Raw genomic sequence first — 17,893 nt, forward strand, 5'->3', positions numbered from 1 at the left:
TTCTGCCAAATACAAAATAAAAAAATATATATTTTTTTTTTTTCTAACCCCAGCAAACCAAAAAAAAAAAAAAAAAAAGCAAAGTTTTGAGATTTTTAATGAAAGAGAAAGAAGCTTACTTTTCTGGTTTCAACTTTAAGTAAAATTCATAAGGGCTTTTTATTAGACCAGCATGATCTCATAATGTTCCTGATTAAATGAATTGCTTTGGTGTTAGAGTCAATACTGATGTTCAGTGTGATCACATGGATTTGGGGTTATGCAACAGTTTTAATAACGGCATTAATGAAATGGGAACACACAGTATTACATGGGTCAATGAAATCAAATCTTAACATATTGCTTTTCGCTCTTTATTATTGATTTTGGCAGATCTGAACAAATCCTGCAATGGTGAACTACAACCTTAAACTGTTATAAGATGAGGATGACCTCAATATGACTAAATAGCTCAATCTAAATTAAAGTGCTACATTTGGCTCCCAGTCCAACAGTATGTATGAAGTCTTTACAGAGTTTTAAGAGTGATGTGGCATGTAAAGTACTACTCTGAAAGCAGGGACGTGTTGATCAAAAAAGATAAATTGAAAAAGTCATCTAATCAACCAACCTGGTATGATCAGAAGGTAATGAACCATTTGGTTCATTAGTTTCAGCAATCTGAAATGTAGGCAAAATGTAGGTTAACTATTATCTTACGTCACTGTACATCAAGAAATCCTAATTTCAGATGACAACAAAAAAATTGTTTTAGCCAGAGGGTTGTCACAAAATAACTATTTCAATCACTCCGAAAGGAGGAATTGAAATGTCAAATGTTTCTAGCTTTTTGTGACTGAAATGACCTGTTGAAAAAAGCAATATTGACATGGTTTGATATAATGATAATCTCTGTAGGGAGGTCACTTGTCTGTCAAGAACTGGATTCTGTTTCTGAACGGTTCACAACACAATTTTGGAGCAAAATCCATCTTCTTTGATGTAAATAAACTGTTTCAAAGATTTATGTGTTTCTTTCCACCTCACTGTGAACCTCTAGATTGTTTAAAATCAAATATGAAAGGGAAATTTGAAAATTATTTCTAACATTGCTTGCATAGAAGTTACTCTTAAATTAAGCTTTAATTTGTAGTCTGTGAAATTCAACAAATTTGGTGTTTTGTATTTGTCATGTGTATCACAGCAGCTGTCTTTAAAGATGCAGTAAGCTTGAAAGGGTCAATTCCTATTGAGGCATAAACATGCTTTTTCTTTGTCTGAAGACAAAAATCAGGCCTTAATTTCAGCACACAGTCATAACCAACACAGTGACTGTAACATGTTTGTGTCTTTCACAAACCTTGTCAATTGTTTCTACAGTTTACTCATGCTCAGTAGACATTTGTTTGGGCTAAAGAGCTTAAGAAATACATCCAGTTTATTTAAAGTCTAACTATTTTTAACACTTACCTTTCCTCTTTTGCTGTTTGCTCATAGATCAGCCTCTTGGTGTAACTGATCTAAGAGTCACACCATATAGCGATGTTAAGTCTTTCTGGATTTATCATTGCTAGCAGACCTTCACAACTTGCTTTTTTTTTTCCCCTCTCCCTTTTCTAGATTAATCTCATAATTTAGATTTGCTGGACAAATTATTAGCCACAGGTTCTCTGTTGGATTAAGTTTTAGTTTGTTCAAAATGCCTGCTTTGATCACTGGTCTACTTTTTTTAATTTTGCCTTGTGACATGATGTTTAAAAACATTAACATTGAAATGTGCCTGGATTCTTGAGAAACGCTTTTCTTGGAAGGATGTATGATCTCATCATTCATGGTAATGGTGGTCTAGGCAAATTTGTGAGTGAGTCAGCTGTCTGTGATGAAAGGATACACCACACATGGATTGTATCAGGATGACACAAGACCCATTGAAATTGCTTCCCCCCACCCCCTCCTTTGTATAGTCCTTTTTTGTATCTCCCAAACTCTCTGGCAAAAGGTTTTTGGAGAAAATATCGTTACCCAAGTCCTCTGGAGCCCAAGCCTGGTATTTCCTGTATAATGTCTCTCTGTCCAAGAAGTTTTTCTTGGAAAGAAACTGCTTCATTTCTGGCTCTCCTGACGGCAGAGCATGTTGATTTGGGTGAAACTTTAGTAGGAGTAATAACCTTGCCTGAAGCCCTTTTAATTCAAAGCAGTGATGACAATCTGTTTTCTTGTTCTGTTTTCTAATTCACTCAAAATGACAGAGTGATATAATAGCAACTACCCTAAATGTTTCCACTGATTTAACTACAAATTAATAGAAATGAACCTTAAACAAAGTACAAAATAAGGGCTTTTTTGATGTGATTAATTTCCATTAATTTTCCAATAAAAAAAAAATCTGTCTTCATAGCTATCAATGCAAATTACAACCAAGAAATCTGATGGAGAAAAGTTTTTACTTGGTGATTAGGTTTTGGTCTTGGCATGTAGCCAACATTTCAGTTTCTTTAAAATCTCTGATTTGCAAAGACAAGCAGATACACATCATCTGCCCTGTAATGAGTGAGCTTACCGTGCTCCTATATGGCTGCTCCATGCAGTGCTCAGGATCTATGCTGCCACTTTAATACCAACACAGTGTTTGAGGCATGCTAAAAGTAGTCCATACACTTTTGATGCACTCCTGAGCCTACAGAACCATTCATGTTCTGAATAAGGTCTTAATGTGATTTTAATCTAGAGTAAAAGGAGACTTAAGACATATTTTTAAAACTTAATGTTATTTTAAAGGGTAAAAAAATATTCAGAACCTGTACAGATGACAACAAGAAAACAGAGTTGTTTACTGGTGAACATGTGATCAACATGAAAGGAATGTAAATGCTGGCATTTAATGAGGTTTGCGTCAGATGACAGCAATCCTGTCTCTCTTTTAACCAAAATTCAACCCGTGTCAAGATCAGAATGTCATGTGACCGAAACTAAAAGATAAAACTGAAGGATAATTTGGACAAGGACATAAAACTGCTTCAGGCAAATGAACCCTTTAGTGTAAAAACTAAACACTTTGAATATACTAAAATCACAAAATACTTTTCAAAATGTGTCCAACTAATGACAAAACATGTCAAACAAAAGAAAAAAAACATCACACAAAAGACACAAACGTCCTGAAGAGTAAAAACCAAGATTATCCGGAAAGAAGGTCATCTCCGCTGGCTGCTCAAGTTCATGGTGAATAAAGTTCCTTTGGTGCTTTCAGCAATCAAAGACGGGATTACAGTAAAAAGAAAAAGAGTACACATATGGTTGGAATTGTCCCATAAAAAAAGTTTTTGTCCTCTATTTAGTTTTTGCAAAGACCATAATCCATGACTGTGATGTGAATTCAGATGGAGCACTTGTGCCTCTGTAGTCAGTTCTTCCTGCAACCTCGGATCAAAGCTTGTTTAAACCGGAATATTTTCAAAAAATTACAGCAAACTTTGTTACTCTGCAAGTCAGAGAGATCATAAAAACGTTCATGTGACAACACTTCTTGCCAGAGTGACTTCGGTACACACCCTATGATGCATTTAAAAATATTAACAATATAAAAAAAACACTTTAGTTTTTACTGCTGTGGTTCTGACAAGTGAAATTCATGGTGACAAATCCAGCTGAACAGTGTGTCGAAACTCTCCCCATATGTGAAAAAAAATCCTCTAGTTGGAGCAGGTGTTAATGTTCTTGCCGTCAGCTGCGTCCTCCACCAAAGCTAAGTGAAAGTCAGTGGAAAGTGTAAAATGGGACACGCAGCCCACCAGTCCTCCCAGGTACTGCCTGTTTGTGTGAAGGGCGATCTCTTTCATGCCACCTATGGTTAAAAAAAAAAAGATATAGCAAACAAAAGAAAGGGAAGCTATGAAAAATACAGGAATAAAAAAAACTAAGTGATGCTGACAGGACATAAACCACCTACCAACATACAAGGGTCCATTTATATTGAGTTGTCTCATCTTGCCAGGTGACCTGCCCGTCTTCGCTCCGTAATCATCGACTGTCAGCTTCCCTGATTGGCCGTCCCTGAAAGAGAGAAAAAAAACGTACATTCAAGGAAACGCTTACATCCTTGTGAAAAGCAGCTGCAATAGGTTTCTCTTAGAGCTCACCTGACAGCCTTGACTCTGTGCCACTTTCCATCACTAAACGTCCCGTTGACAACAATGTTAGCCATGCCGCTGCCCAAGTTATAGCTACGACAGAAATGTGTAGTGATTTAATAGCTGAACAACTCATTCTGACATGTGATCATAGGTCATTTTCAAAGATCACTCTCCTCGAATTGTTATCAGTTTTGCTTCCTATCATTTCTGTTTGATAGGGATCAAACTTTTCTCTTCTGATGAAATCTGCGTTTCACAAGATACATCCTAAATTTCTCCACATTTGGCTAATTTACAGGCAACTTATTTCACTGGGCATTTCAGTACAATAGACCAACAAAAGTGCATAATTGTGAATTACAAGGAACAGGACACATTGATTTAAAAACTTGTTTTTCAGTCTTTTTAACTCTGACATGTCATTAATAGTTGTGCAACCAGTTCTAACTTCAGATGTCTCTTAATTGGTAAATAAATTCCAAGTGTTTAACCTAAACCCACTGTAAATTAGAATTCTACCATATAACCAAAACACATATAATTGGTTAATATTAACAAAATAAATTAAATACTCAGGTATGGGGATACCTGAAGATCAGAGCCCCATCCTGAAGCCCCATGGAAATAAAGTCACTGTTGGGTCTCATTGGACTGTCTCCTCGCCAGAGTAATAAACCATCCTTTGCTGTGCTCTTAAAATGCATGAAAAGGTTTGTCCTGGACCCAGACACCCTGAAATAAGAAAAAAAAACTGAGAAGATGTAATACTTTTTAAACAGGTGTTTAAATTTATACTAATACCGACCTTTTCAGGATATCTCTGTTGTCATAGGTCAGATAGCTTCTGCCAATGAACTGGGGTATTTCTATGGCTTCAGTCACAGCTGCATAGAGAGCGGAATGTAATAACTGCATATGAACACAAGGTGGCAGTATCTGCGTGCAACAAGCTAAACTAGATGATACACAATACTGCTCTGTCTACAATGGGCATTATCAAAAGGAGCTCATTTCTATATATTAAAAAATGTAGTAATACACTGCGTGCTTTTTGAATTTGCAGAAAACGACTTACTGTTCAAACAGTAATTCCCACACTCTGTTCAATGAAAGCATTAAAAACAAAGAAGGCACAGACACATTTAAGAAAATTAGCTTCCAATATTTTTGCTTAATTACTTCTAAGTCTAAATATCATTAATTTTGCAGATAAGTAAACTATAAAAGCTTTACCTCATTAAGTATTGTAGTCCTTTTTTGTGAATTTGAGCACTGACTTTTTTCGCTTTTTGCTTTATTTTCTGCATTACATTTAATATTTACCACCTTGATAAAGTAATTTCTTTCAGTGATGTGATTAATATTTAAAATCTGATGTTCTCATCGCAAGTCAAACAAGTACAATCTTCCTCTCCTGTTAACATTTCAGAAGACCGGATGTTGTTTGAGAAAGCGTGTGCCTTGTCTCGCGGGCTTTTAACTATTCATGACTGTGTTTATGGACTAAAAACATCCAAGCAACCACAGTGGAAAAGAAGCGGCTCGTTCATGGATTATGCATTTTTCTTTCCTCCTGCTGACCTTTCTGGCAGTGCCTTCCATCGTACCCTAGAGGGCAGTCACACTCATAGTCATCCCACTTTGGCCTGCAGGTTCCGCCGTTGGCACAAGGATTTTCCACACATGGATGTGCTGAGTTTGCGATATTTACACCGCCAGCAGAGCCGGCTGTGATTGGCATGGCGCGGTCATTGAGAATCAGCTGGGGAAGAAAAAGAGCAACAACAAAAAAACAGCAAAAGGAAAATAAAAAAGAAAACATGCACAAGATTTTAAGAAAAGTTTAGAACATGTTGAAAATTAAACTTTTTTTTTTTTTTGCAGAGACCAGAAACATCACAGATGTAATTACGTTGTACAGTTGTAACTAGGAACTGAACCTCTGACTGTACACCCAGGCTTCTAACATTAACTATTGCAAAAATGCAAAAAAAAAGATGCCATCACTGATTCCTGTGTTATTTGTTATTCAATTCAGTCATCTATGCTTTATAAAACATACATTGTTTAACTTTACTATACAGTTTCTTCCACACATTAGTTATAATCCCATAATCTTATATTTTATGTTGTGGTTTGCTACATATTTATAGTTTCATGTTCATATTTAGATGTTTGTTATGTAAACAAATGTCCACCATGTCTCTATCTTCTACCATGATGTTATGTACCAGATGGTGTCACAGACAGCTTAACAATTTGGATCCTATTTGTTGTTATAGATTCCCCCTCTCATATATTACTCTTAAAAACACATCTATTCACACTGGATTTTGTTGCCCCAAGTTCAGCCTTTTAGTCAGACATGTCATTGTGTTGCTGTTCCTCCGCAATTCTTGCTCTTTCTCCAATTTCGTGTAAAGTTTCTGCTTCCAAATGTGGAGTAATCCACTAAGCATAAGCAGTTCATCCCTGGAAGCTTTGCTGCCTCACGATTTTTACAATTTCCACTTCTATGTAATGGTATGGTTGCTAAGTTAAAAAAATGTAAATTATATTGGAGAAATCTAGGAGAGTTATTTCATGCAGATAGGATGCAATGACCCAAATGCTTCCATATAAAAAAGTTTTCTAGTATCTCATGTTTATTCTTACTCTTAGCTACTGAACAGATGCACACACCTTCTGAATGATCCCAGTAAAGGGCTTCATTACACCTGCTGTCCTCTTGGTCTTTTCGTAGTCTGGCACCCCACCGAGATAGAGAGGCGAACTGCAGTTGATCTGAGTGAAAGCTCCCTGGAAAGGAAATATAAGAGATATGAGATTATTTTTGGGATTAAGATGGATGGATGGATGGATGGATGGATGGATGGATGGATGGATGGATGGATGGATGGATGGATGGATGGATGGTGAACGAGCAGAAAATTAGATAATAGAAAGGATCATATTTTTACCATTACCAAGTCATTTATATAAAATGCATGTAACTTGCATTTGTTTTTCCAAAAGAACTCTAAAAGTCTCTAGTTTTGTGAAAAATGTAAATTGTGCAGTTAAATTTAGCTTGAAATTATCTCAATTAAATTAAACAACCTTGGAATTGAGAATATGTTTTTCCTTTTACTTTAGTTCAACCAGGAAACTATTGATGACTGTCAATAGTGAGTAAAAGTGTCAATAAGAGTCATGCATTTAAAGATGGAAGTCATGTCATTTTGACTCTGTTACACGTTTAAGTTAATAAAGCTAGGTTTGAATGATGAGTCTGAGAAACACCTCAGCAATTCCCTCCATCGGTTTTTGGTTGTCCACTTGCAGGATCCCACTTTTAGCAGTTCGAGATACTCTCAGCTCATGCCAGGAGTCCAGATTGATCTGCTCTTCACTCCTGCACCACAAATTACTTAGTCAGAAATCAGTTGCAGCAGGTGGCAGAGGAGGCGATCAGCGGTGATCAGTGTTTTTTACCTTATAACAGCTTCTCCAGAGCCACAGTCAAATCTGAACTCCAAGTATCTGTCCACCAAGTTTATGGCAAGGAAGTCTCTGCTTCCTGCATCGTCACTGTACAGCAGCACCCCGCTGGGTGCCGATGGCCAGAATGTCACCTCAAACTCCATGAAAGAGAGGTAACTCTGGGAGGACTGAGGCCACCGGATGACAGCGTATGAAAACACAGTTTCATTGAAGAGGGGTGAGGACAGAGAGAAACCTGAAGGATTGAACAAAGAACTTGAGAAAAGAAGAAGATTAGCGGTGAACATGACTAACCGTTAGGATATGTGAAAAGTGAACGGCAGGAAGAATTTAGGTGGGGAAAGCAAAAATGTGGAAAATTGAATTGTGGCAAAGCTCCTCTAACATGCAATCAATCGCTTTACAGTCACACTAGAAGTAACAATCTTCCAGCGAATAGAAGAGAGGCAGTTCTCTTCGATTGCCTCTAAAACGTAGAGCAATTACCACAAAAATGAAAGTGGTTAAAAGTTATCAGCATAAATAATACCTGCATATTCTTTATGGAAAGGGCAGTGTTGTTAACTCACTCTCTTCACACAGGGCTCCCTTGAAGCCGAGAGGACAGAGGCAGATGTAGCCGTCAGCACGGTTTGCAAAGCAGACTCCACCGTTGGCGCAGCTAACCATGTCACACACTCTGTCGCTGCACTCACCTTGCAGGTAAGAACAAAAAGCTCATCTGCACATTTAACTTGGGAAAAAAAGTCAAGTTTTTCTATTTCAGTGTGTGCTCTATACGGAAAATACAAGAATACATTTTTAACTTATATTTTCTGATCTGTTATATTTTACGTTTTATTTTAATAGAGGTTATTACATACATAAAAACTTGTAAAATAAATAAAATAAAATATAACTAAGTGATAAAATATATGTAGTTCAGTGTTTATTCTCAGCTTTGAGCTGTAAAACAATAGTTTTTTTTTCCCATCTTGAAGCAAAAATTTATTTTTTGTTCTAATGAACCTTGTTAATATATAATACAGCGTTTTTAAATGATGATGCCATTCATTTTTAAACAAAACCTATGTTTTAGTATTTTTCTATATGAAGTCACTGTTTAATTATCCGATTTTTGCTCAGCTACTGGAAAAAAAAACATTTTTATATGATGCATACAGAGAAAACACATGAAAGCATGAAAGCCATCCATCCCTCACCTATATCAGCTCCGCTGAGAGCTTTGCCCAGTGGCCATGGCCTAATGTCGGTAGCCTTGTTGTTGATGGTCAGGCTCTGAATGCAGCCCACAAAGCCACGATTTGTGCCTGTTGCCCTGACCAGCCAGTAAGCACTAGGAGATCCACCCACATACAGCGGCGAGCGAAAAGTAATCTTAGTGTATTGACCCTGAAGGAACAAGATTGAAAAGAACAAAGTGTGCCTTGTCCTCTGTAACAGTAAAGACACATTAAGTCTGAAGGCAAATCATCTAATATTTTTCTAGCAATAAATGACTAATGTGTTGCTTTTACATCTGATGGCAAAAATATGCTTCATTGGTGTGTTTCTGCTAGTAACACACTGATGTACATCGGCTCACAAACGTACAATATTTATAGCTTTTGGACCTTTTCTGACCATGTATATTCAGACAAGTACTGGTATTTTAGATGAAAGACAAACACCAAGTTTTGCCATTATCAAGTGTGTGGAAAGGAGGGCATGATTTTCAAAAACATTTATAAATTAAAATCTAACATTTCTTTCATGCATCCGTAATTAATAAAAGAGTGTGCAACAATTTGCTTCCCACAGGACAAAGACCTAACATATAAGGCCAGAGTTAAAATGGAATGGTTGAGATCAAACACATGTACATGTTAGAATGGCCCAGTCAAAGTCCAGACATAAATGTAACTGAAACATCATTAGCACTATTTCTCTGCATCGAGAAGGTCCTCGTCAAATCCTTTCTGCAAGGAGTTTGCAAGTTCTCCTCTATGTTTCTTGTTCCTCTCACATTCATAGACACGAGTGGTAGGTTCAACTGTCTCTACATTTCCCTGGGTTTTGTTATCTGTCCACCGGGTCTCTTTATAGCTCCGTCATAGACTGGTAACAGAAACCAGAACCCCAATGACCAAGCATGGATGGTAGTTGTAATTTATTATATATTTACTTATATAGATTGTGTCATTAAGAGCCAAGATTTCATCTATAAGAGAAACCTGTTTTGAGGTCAAATGTGGAGAGAAAACAAATACATATCTTATTTTAAATGTGTTTTTGTAAAAGCTGTAAAAGCTACTTCACAATTATTTATGTTGGTCCATCACATAAAATACCAATAATACACGGTGAGGTCGTTTGTACTTGAAAAACTGTCAAAACGGTCTGAATGCTTTTGCAAGACACTGCAATATCATTTCTGATGTTTAACATTTAAGTGCTTTGGTTACCAGTGAGCGTCCAGATATGGGGTTGTCATTGTCCATACGTAGCCAGCCGCTCATGCCGTCTCTGAATATAGTGACGATGTGCCACTGGCCGAGAACAACAGGGCTCTCGCTGATTATCTGGGCAGCTCCGGTGCCACAGTTGAACCTGAGGAGACAAATTATGCACATTATTTATTCTTGTTCCCATGAGTGATCAGGAAGATCAGAGTGATGCAAAGTGATGCAAAGTGATGCAAAGTGTGACTCCTTACCTGTAGTGAAGTTTGCCTTGAACCAAAGCTAAAGACGTAAAATCTCCGCGGCCATGTTCATTCTCTCCACAGTAAAGCAGCAAGCCGTCCTCGGAGTCGGCCTGTAGGAGAGAAATGACACGTTTCAAACACATTTCTTGACTGAGAGAAAGTAAAGCTACGAAAAAAGCCAAATGTCTTACCTTAAACTCTAATGTGATTTGAAAGGTCTGGTATGAATTTTTCAGGGGTTCAAAGGTCATGTGAGAGTAGCCATAGAACCTGGGAAAGTTCACTGTCACAGCTGAAGAAGAACAATGATAAAATTTGCAAAAATGGATGGAAGATGGAAGAAAAACTACTCAAAATGATTATAATCATAGGGCAAGATGGCATAGCAAGAGCTCACCACTGGTACTTTTAAATCTTATTTTACATATTTAGGTATAAAATTAAGACATATAGAGTTAAACTTAGATATTTGAATACACTGTGTGTTGACTTTGTTGTTTTTAAGCCACCTTGTAATCAATTTGATGGCACAATTAAGTCCATTGCCAGTTTGGAAGATCCTTTTATGCTTTGAATTTCTGTCTTATGTCTTGAAATGTTGCTTCAATATGTCTATGTGTGTTCTTTCTCCATGATGTAAAGGTTTCTTTCTCATACAGAAATGTAAAAATGTAGCAAAGCAGGTATTACGTGTTTCAGTTTCTTACCCTCAGAGCAGGAGTCTCCTCTACGCCCCAGGTTACAGTGGCAGCGCGAACCTCCGCTCTCATAATCAGTGAGGCAGAAGCTGTCAGGCGGACACACAGTATCATCACAAGTCAGGTCGTACACACGAGGTATCTCACCCTTCCAGGGCGAGATGGTACAGATGGAAGCGGTGGTGGCTGAAGGTGGGCTGATGTCAATTCAAATATGAGAAAGAAGACAAAGCATAAAAAAATAGCTTTATTTCCAATTATTAAGGCATTTCTCCAGTAACACCCTAAATGGTAAAAATGTTTCCCTGTTGTTGTTTCCAATACAGGCTTCAAGTAATGCTCTTTATATGGAGCCATTTACCTGGTAGTGGTGGATGGAGCGGTAGTGGGGGTGTCGGTAGTACTGCTACGCTCTGAAGGGACTGTAAAAACCAGATCTGTGAAGTCTGAGAATATGGACGAGGGGGTCACATCGACTGGTTGATCGGTGACATTCGGAGGAACTTTGCCGTTCAAGCGGTAAACGACATTTCGTCCAGATGGCGGACCAGGATGCGAACGGAGTTGGGACTTTCCGTTGTTCTCACCGATACCCGGGAATGGCTTCAGCTGGGGAATAAACAGGTTAAAAACATAACGACACGTCAAACTTTGCTCCAACTTTCTCCAACTTTTCAGTATTTTCAAATGAGCTGTGCTTTCTTGGGACTTATTTTGGATTTTAAAAAGATGATTGAAAAAAATGAACATGATTTGAATTACTAATACGCAACACCTACCTCTTCGATAAAGACATCATAATCTGAATCATCAATGTCAAATCCATCTTCATCTTTATACCTGGGATCAGTGTTGTAGCGTCCCACATCCCCACTGCCCATTTCTAGTGAACCTGTCACAAACATGAGGCAAAGGAAATAATGACGAGAGCATTATATTTAAAATACAAACAATAGAAACATAAACCAAAAGAGAGAAACCAAGAAGCATGTACATTTACTTTTCTTAAGGCAATTACCAAAACCAGTGTTAAAGTTTTTCTTCCGACACTAACTCTTCAAAAGAAACAACTTAGAATACCCCACTGCCCCCATGCTGCTCAAATTCTTCATTTATCTTAATTATCAGTGTTTTATGAATTTATCCTTTCAGCTTTCAGTGTGTACAGTAATTAAGTACAGTGTACAGTTTAATGGAAAAGTATTTTATCCATTAAATACAAAAGCTGATTTAGACACAACCAGCATTTAAAGAGGAATGGATGTGGAGATTGAGTTGCTAATTGGTCAAATTACATTAAAACATGAAAAACCAAGTCAGACACACAGCTATGCAGCAGTTAAGTTATTGTATTACCCTGTTTACACTGTTGCACTGTTATTCTGGCTAAAACAGACAACTTCACATAAAGAGCACCAAGAAAAGTCAGTCACTCAGTCCCACCCCTGCTGCGCCCTCCAGCAGCGGTCCACTGTGTGCGTGTGTTCACATTTCTATTAACGTGAACAACAGTGAAGGGGTCCAGCATCACACACTTAATCCTGTCTGATGAGACAGGGACATAACCCGCTTTCATCCCCTGCTGAGAAACAATGCTTCTGTATTGCTTAGTTTGAGTCAGTGTGTTTGCCTTTGACGCTCTAAACGGCTCATTTTGTTCCGTTTTATGTAGCTTTCATCTTTATTGCATTCTTTTATGCACTCAGTTTTGTCATGAGCTTTTGACAACAGTTAACTCAGCTTAGCTGCCAACCATTTGCAGAGTAGCTAGTTAAAAAAGCCAATTAAACGTGTGGCCTTCTGCAGCCACAAAATAATAGGTACACTTTTCCACAACACATGTGATCAACAACTGGATGTTACTACTGACAGAAAAGACAAAGAAGATGACAGGAAGTGACAGGAGGATGTTCAAAATGTCGTTAAAGCATACGGACGTAGAAGCTAATAGAGAATGAAGTATTTCAGCTATCAAAGTGAGGTGGACACCTGGACTCACCGAGGGTTCGAACGGGGTTGTTGATGTGGCTGGGTGGGCTTACACCGTATATGTTGACGGCTCTGACAACAAACTGGTACTCGGTTTCTGGTAGCAGCCCTTTTAAAACCATGGAGCTGGTCTCAATGGGCTCCCGTATATAAGTCCACTCTGTGTCCATTTCTGGCCTAGGACAGAAATAAAGAACTTTACGTAGAAATAAGAGAGAAAGGAATAAAAAGCACTGTATTTATACTTTACTTTTCCATTCATTTGTGCATTTGATTTTTCAATATGCAACACATATTTTTTTATATTTTATTTTTTTTATTTGCAATTTTTCTCATTTTCACTCTGGTACGCCTGATTTTAAAATTAAAATTAAAATTAAATTGACCTCAGAGCTGGCATCGTTTCAATCCAATTCATCATGGTAACAAAAAATTGCAGGAAATTACCTGCATGAATAAATAAATAGCGTTTCATTGTTTCTTAATCTTCAGCCATAGCAAAACACTTAAGGCGTCTCTTCAGCTGGGAGACGTAGAGAAGGATTTGCATCTGAGACGGCCCTTCTGGGTGAATACCAGCACATGCAAACCCAGACAGAGACACACATTCATATCTGACTGTCACAGTGAAAGACCGTCTCTTTTTCTCTCTTTGTTTCTCTGCAGTCACACAATCAAAAGCCATAAGCTCTCCATTGCAAACATCAGCACTGCAGGTTTACAGCATGTTTAAAACCTTCACAGCCCATTTTTTTACCTGTGATATTTCACCAAAAGCACATTGTTTAAGTATATATATATAAAAAAAAAACACATTGTTCACATAGGGGTTGGGCTATCATCAAAGAGACCCGAGTTACTCATTTGTGACCTCAGCGTCTCTGCAGACAGTCTAGACATAGGAGCCTCTTTGTAGTGTGTGTGTGTGTGTGTGTGTGCATGTGTGCGTGTGTGTGTGTGTGTGTGTGTGTGCGCGTCTGTGTGTGCTAACAGAATGAAAAAGAAATTCGTTCTTTCTCATGTTCCCACTGACTCTTGTGTCAAAACACAAGAGGTTACACTGAACAGACCAGCAGAGATGCATACAAAAGAGAGCTGTATAGTCAGAGTTATGCGTTTGATGAACATGTCAGATTCCCAGCCATTAATACACACTTAGAACTAATTTTAAAAATTGCTTCCAATGTTTACAAGGATGCACCATTAAATATGTTTGACACTTTAAGAGACCACCCATCGAATTTATCGTACTCTTTACCCTTCCTCAGTTATGCTTTGGATTCAAGTTTGAACAAATCAATTTTTAGAATTGAATCCTGCTTTCAACCAGATGTGTGTTTGTGTCACATGTATCTGCACAATAAAGATAACTGCAGTTAGATTTTAAAGTACACCCTGAAAGTATTTACAGTGCTTCACTTTTTCCACATTTTGTTATGTTTATTTCAAATAGTTTTAATCGATTTCTTCAAAATTCTACAAACAAATGCCCCATTATGACAATGTGGGGGATTTTGAGGTTTTGAGTGTTTTGTAAATTTACAGAAAATAGAAAACCAAGAAATCTGATTTACACTTCTATTGGCAGACCTAGTGAAATTCAACCCCAAATGACCTTTGTTTGCTGATAAATTGTCTAAGTAGTTTATTTAGGATTTTATCTTTACGCTTCTGTACAAATTTTGACATTTTTGTCCAGTTCTTTCGTCGTTATTTTGCCTAAACCGTCTCACTACTGGCCTCTTAGGTCAAACGGTTCTTGGGTAGTTAAATATCGGTTGCAGTGGTACGGCTTGTACCACTGCACTTCGTCACTTCGGACATAAAAGCACAGCGCCTTCCTCCAGGTTAGACGGCCGGCCAGCTCTACGAAGAATCCTGCTGGTTCCTAATTTCTGTGAGACCTTCACAGCAGCAGAAATGTTTTGGGATCCTCTCTCAGATCTGTGCCTCAAGACAATCCTGACTCTGAGGTTTATAGACAATTCCTCTGATTCCATGCTTGGTGACCTCTGACCTGATGTAAACAGTGGAACCTTAATTTGACAGGTGCGTGCCTTTCCAAATGAAGTCCAGTCCACTTTATTTCCTACAGGTGAACTAAGTTAAAGCTGTAGAAAAAGCTGGTAATACTGACATAAGTGTGATTTCTTGGTTTTCTGTTTTTAATAAATTTGCATCACACTTTTTGCCCCCAAATAGTTATAATGGGATATTTGGATGTAGAATTTTGAGGAAAGATTTTAATTTAATACAACTTGCAATGAGACTTTAACTTAAAGTGGGAAAAAAAATGAAGTGTGATGAATACTTTCCAGTTGCCCTGTAACAAAGGTCATTTTGTAAAATGCACTTATTCACGTCTTGTCCAAGACTTGGATTAAAAGAATCTTACAGTGGATAAAGGGCTAAGACGTGATTAGCGGTCTTAGCTTTACATTACTAGACTCATAAAGCAGAGGGCCTTGCAAGCCTCATTTACCTACAATAAGACTAAGTAACAAAACTTACAACATGAACAACCGAAAACACTCGTCGTCTAACTGGTCGTTGCTGGCTGTTTGAGCCAAAAATGGAGGCTTTTGCACGTCCATCAACAATGTCAGACATCTATGTGGTGAGTCATTGCTCTGATAGATCTCACTCCACCACAACAGATTATTGACAAAGCAGTGGGCTGAAGGACAGCCTGCACACTCACAGCCTTATTGTGTGTGCAGTGGGAGCTAGGGGAAAACAACATTAGTGAGGTTTATGAGATGAAGAAGGAACTCATGGTGATAATATGAATGCTGACAGAAGAAGAGAACCAAATGATGACCAATAGTTTTTTTTTTTTTTTTTTTTTTTGCCACATTAACTGGATAGAGAGGAGCTAATGATGGAAGTGCTATCATTAGCTTAAATACATGCTAAATGTAATCACTTGAACTTTGCATTCAGAGTGATGTTATCGTAGAGAATTGCTGATTGGAGAAGGCACGCCATCTTGTGAGGATTGTTCTCTAATATTAAAACTGTCTTTATCCATTTTCGATTGTTTTTCCTTTACAGAAACCAACTAGAGAGCTCTTCTCCCGCAAAGAAAGTCAGGACTTTTGCAGCTAATTTAAATTCCATTCCAGCTAAACATTTTCACACATTTTGGAGGGGTATTTAAGTCATAAACACTATACAAACTGAGATTAACGCCATATTGTTCTGTTTTCAATGTTTTTTGTTTGTATTCTGGAGTCTGTGTTCCTGGATTGATGCAACACCTTGCATGATGAAGAGCAACTCATTTTTATTAAGGTCTAGATTAAGACAATTATTGGAATATGCAATTAGAAACTTCTGGAGCAGCATCTTGATGCAAAACAATGTTTGAATATAAATCTGTCAGTCATGTCGCGTTTTGAAACTTTTTACAAATTCTTGTGCAAGACAGCAAAATGTTGTAATGAATTCAACAAACGTAATGCACGGTTCAAGGATCAGGTTTTTACAAGGCAGCTTCTTTGAACAGTCCACTTTTATCCAGAGACAGGGCTGCTCATAAAATGAGAAAATAAAGACCCCCCCCCCCCCACACACACATTTCTGTAAAATCCACGGCTGGAAAAGATGTTCACATAATAACGTTTTTATTTCTATTCTGTCAAGGCTTCCTCTGTCTTTAATCCATACACAAAGGAAAGTGTTCGTACTGAGAAAGATGACTTCTCCTTGTCTGCGTGCAAAAATGTCTTTAATGTGTCTGAAATTTGTATCAACTGCATTTTCCCCAGTTTGCAAATGTTGAATGAGTCAAGACTGACCTGATGTAAGCCACCAGAAAGTGAAGAACAGGGGAGCTTCCTTCACTCTCTCCTTCCTGCCACGATAAAGCCAACTCTGTGTCCGATACAGCCATGACGATTGGCTGAGTAGGAGGTGACGGAGGCATGCACATCTCTATAGGCAAAAAAGCAAATTAAATTTAGTTTATTCATGGTCCAGGCTACTCCACTGGGAACTATTAAAATACCAATTTCTTCCGCTCACATATTCTTACCATGTGAAGCAGTACTGATGTCTCTGGGCATGCTGGGCCGACCCTCCCCGGCCCAACCGTACGCTCCAACACTGACTCTGTACTTGGAGTTCATCTTTAGGTTGCCAATGTTTACATCCTACAGAGCACATACACAAAAAAATTATCAGATAAATTATTGAAAGACAGTGAAAGTGGATTAAAGTTGGGGGAGACGAACAAATGGGCTCAATTTTACTTACAAAGCTGGCTTGTCCATCAAATTGCCCCTGTTGGAAAGCACAGATTTATTCAATGATATTAGAACGTACTGTAACTTTAAGAAGACTAAAATATGACACTAAAATAAAGATGCGCTGCTCAGTGGTTTCTAAAGGTTTGACCAAACAGACAATAATATTAAAAGTCAGACTAATCAACAGTTGATAATTAACTATCAGATTTGACTTATCACTGTCTAAAGATAACAAATATAAAGTGATTTCTAATTTTTGTAATAGGTTATGCCTATTGCTTAGATGTGTATGTGACTGTATTTTGTATATATGCTTGGACCTAAACCACTTCCAGGCTTGGATGTTTGTTTTGAGTTGCTGTTGCTAAAAGATGAACCTCTGCCCCAGTCTCAAGTTTCTAAAAGTTTTCCTCTCATCTGATTTTACCTCCTGAATCGCGGATATCTGGAGGTTGTCATGAACCTATTAAATCCTTCTATGTTTAATTCCTTCCTTGCCAGCCTCATCAGTTTAAGACATCAGCTATGTCCTGATAGGTTTGCAGTCATTAGGTTTGCAGTCATTTCACACTCTTTACGTTTTCCTTAAATGGATTTGACAGTGCTCTGTGAGATGTTCAAAGATTGACATAGGGGAGACCGGGTATGGTTGTAACATGGGGAGAGTTGTAACAC

General features: G+C 37.9%; 1 protein-coding gene across 3 annotated transcripts; it reads right to left on the reverse strand.

The window, feature by feature from the left end:
* Positions 1–2,842: 2,842 nt before the first annotated feature.
* egflam (EGF-like, fibronectin type III and laminin G domains) lies at positions 2,843–17,261 on the reverse strand. Of its 3 annotated transcripts, XM_015022187.1 has the most exons (22): positions 17,226–17,261; positions 17,005–17,122; positions 16,769–16,904; positions 12,979–13,145; positions 11,759–11,871; positions 11,341–11,588; positions 10,989–11,176; positions 10,473–10,573; positions 10,291–10,391; positions 10,040–10,184; positions 8,798–8,987; positions 8,165–8,290; positions 7,587–7,830; positions 7,395–7,506; positions 6,795–6,911; positions 5,694–5,874; positions 5,188–5,211; positions 4,918–4,996; positions 4,701–4,844; positions 4,119–4,202; positions 3,929–4,032; positions 2,843–3,823 (listed from the first exon to the last, which is right to left on the reverse strand). In XM_015022187.1, exons 2-22 carry the CDS (start codon positions 17,096–17,098, stop codon positions 3,672–3,674), a joined length of 2,850 nt encoding a protein of 949 aa, XP_014877673.1. In that variant the 5' UTR covers positions 17,099–17,122; positions 17,226–17,261; the 3' UTR covers positions 2,843–3,671. The 3 variants fall into 3 exon arrangements, with proteins under 3 accessions (XP_014877673.1, XP_014877674.1, XP_014877675.1); XM_015022188.1 differs by lacking the exon at positions 5,188–5,211; XM_015022189.1 differs by lacking the exon at positions 17,226–17,261 and having other exon boundaries at positions 12,979–13,164; positions 17,005–17,091.
* Positions 17,262–17,893: the final 632 nt, after the last annotated feature.

This window comes from Poecilia latipinna, unplaced genomic scaffold (assembly GCF_001443285.1).
Source record: "Poecilia latipinna isolate Pla-1442-1.1 unplaced genomic scaffold, P_latipinna-1.0 Scaffold2951, whole genome shotgun sequence".
In the NCBI taxonomy this organism is placed as follows: Eukaryota; Metazoa; Chordata; class Actinopteri; order Cyprinodontiformes; family Poeciliidae; genus Poecilia; species Poecilia latipinna.

Bases quoted from the DNA above. Each gene is read 5' to 3' on its own strand.
- egflam (XM_015022187.1), bottom strand. From the start codon at position 17,098: ATGAACTCCAAGTACAGAGTCAGTGTTGGAGCGTACGGTTGGGCCGGG. The intron at 11,589-11,758 runs GTAGGTGTTGCG...TTTATTCCCCAG, and splicing joins ATGATGTCTTTATCGAAGAG to CTGAAGCCATTCCCGGGTAT. The intron at 8,291-8,797 runs GTGAGGGATGGA...CTTACCTGCAAG, and splicing joins TCTCAGCGGAGCTGATATAG to GTGAGTGCAGCGACAGAGTG.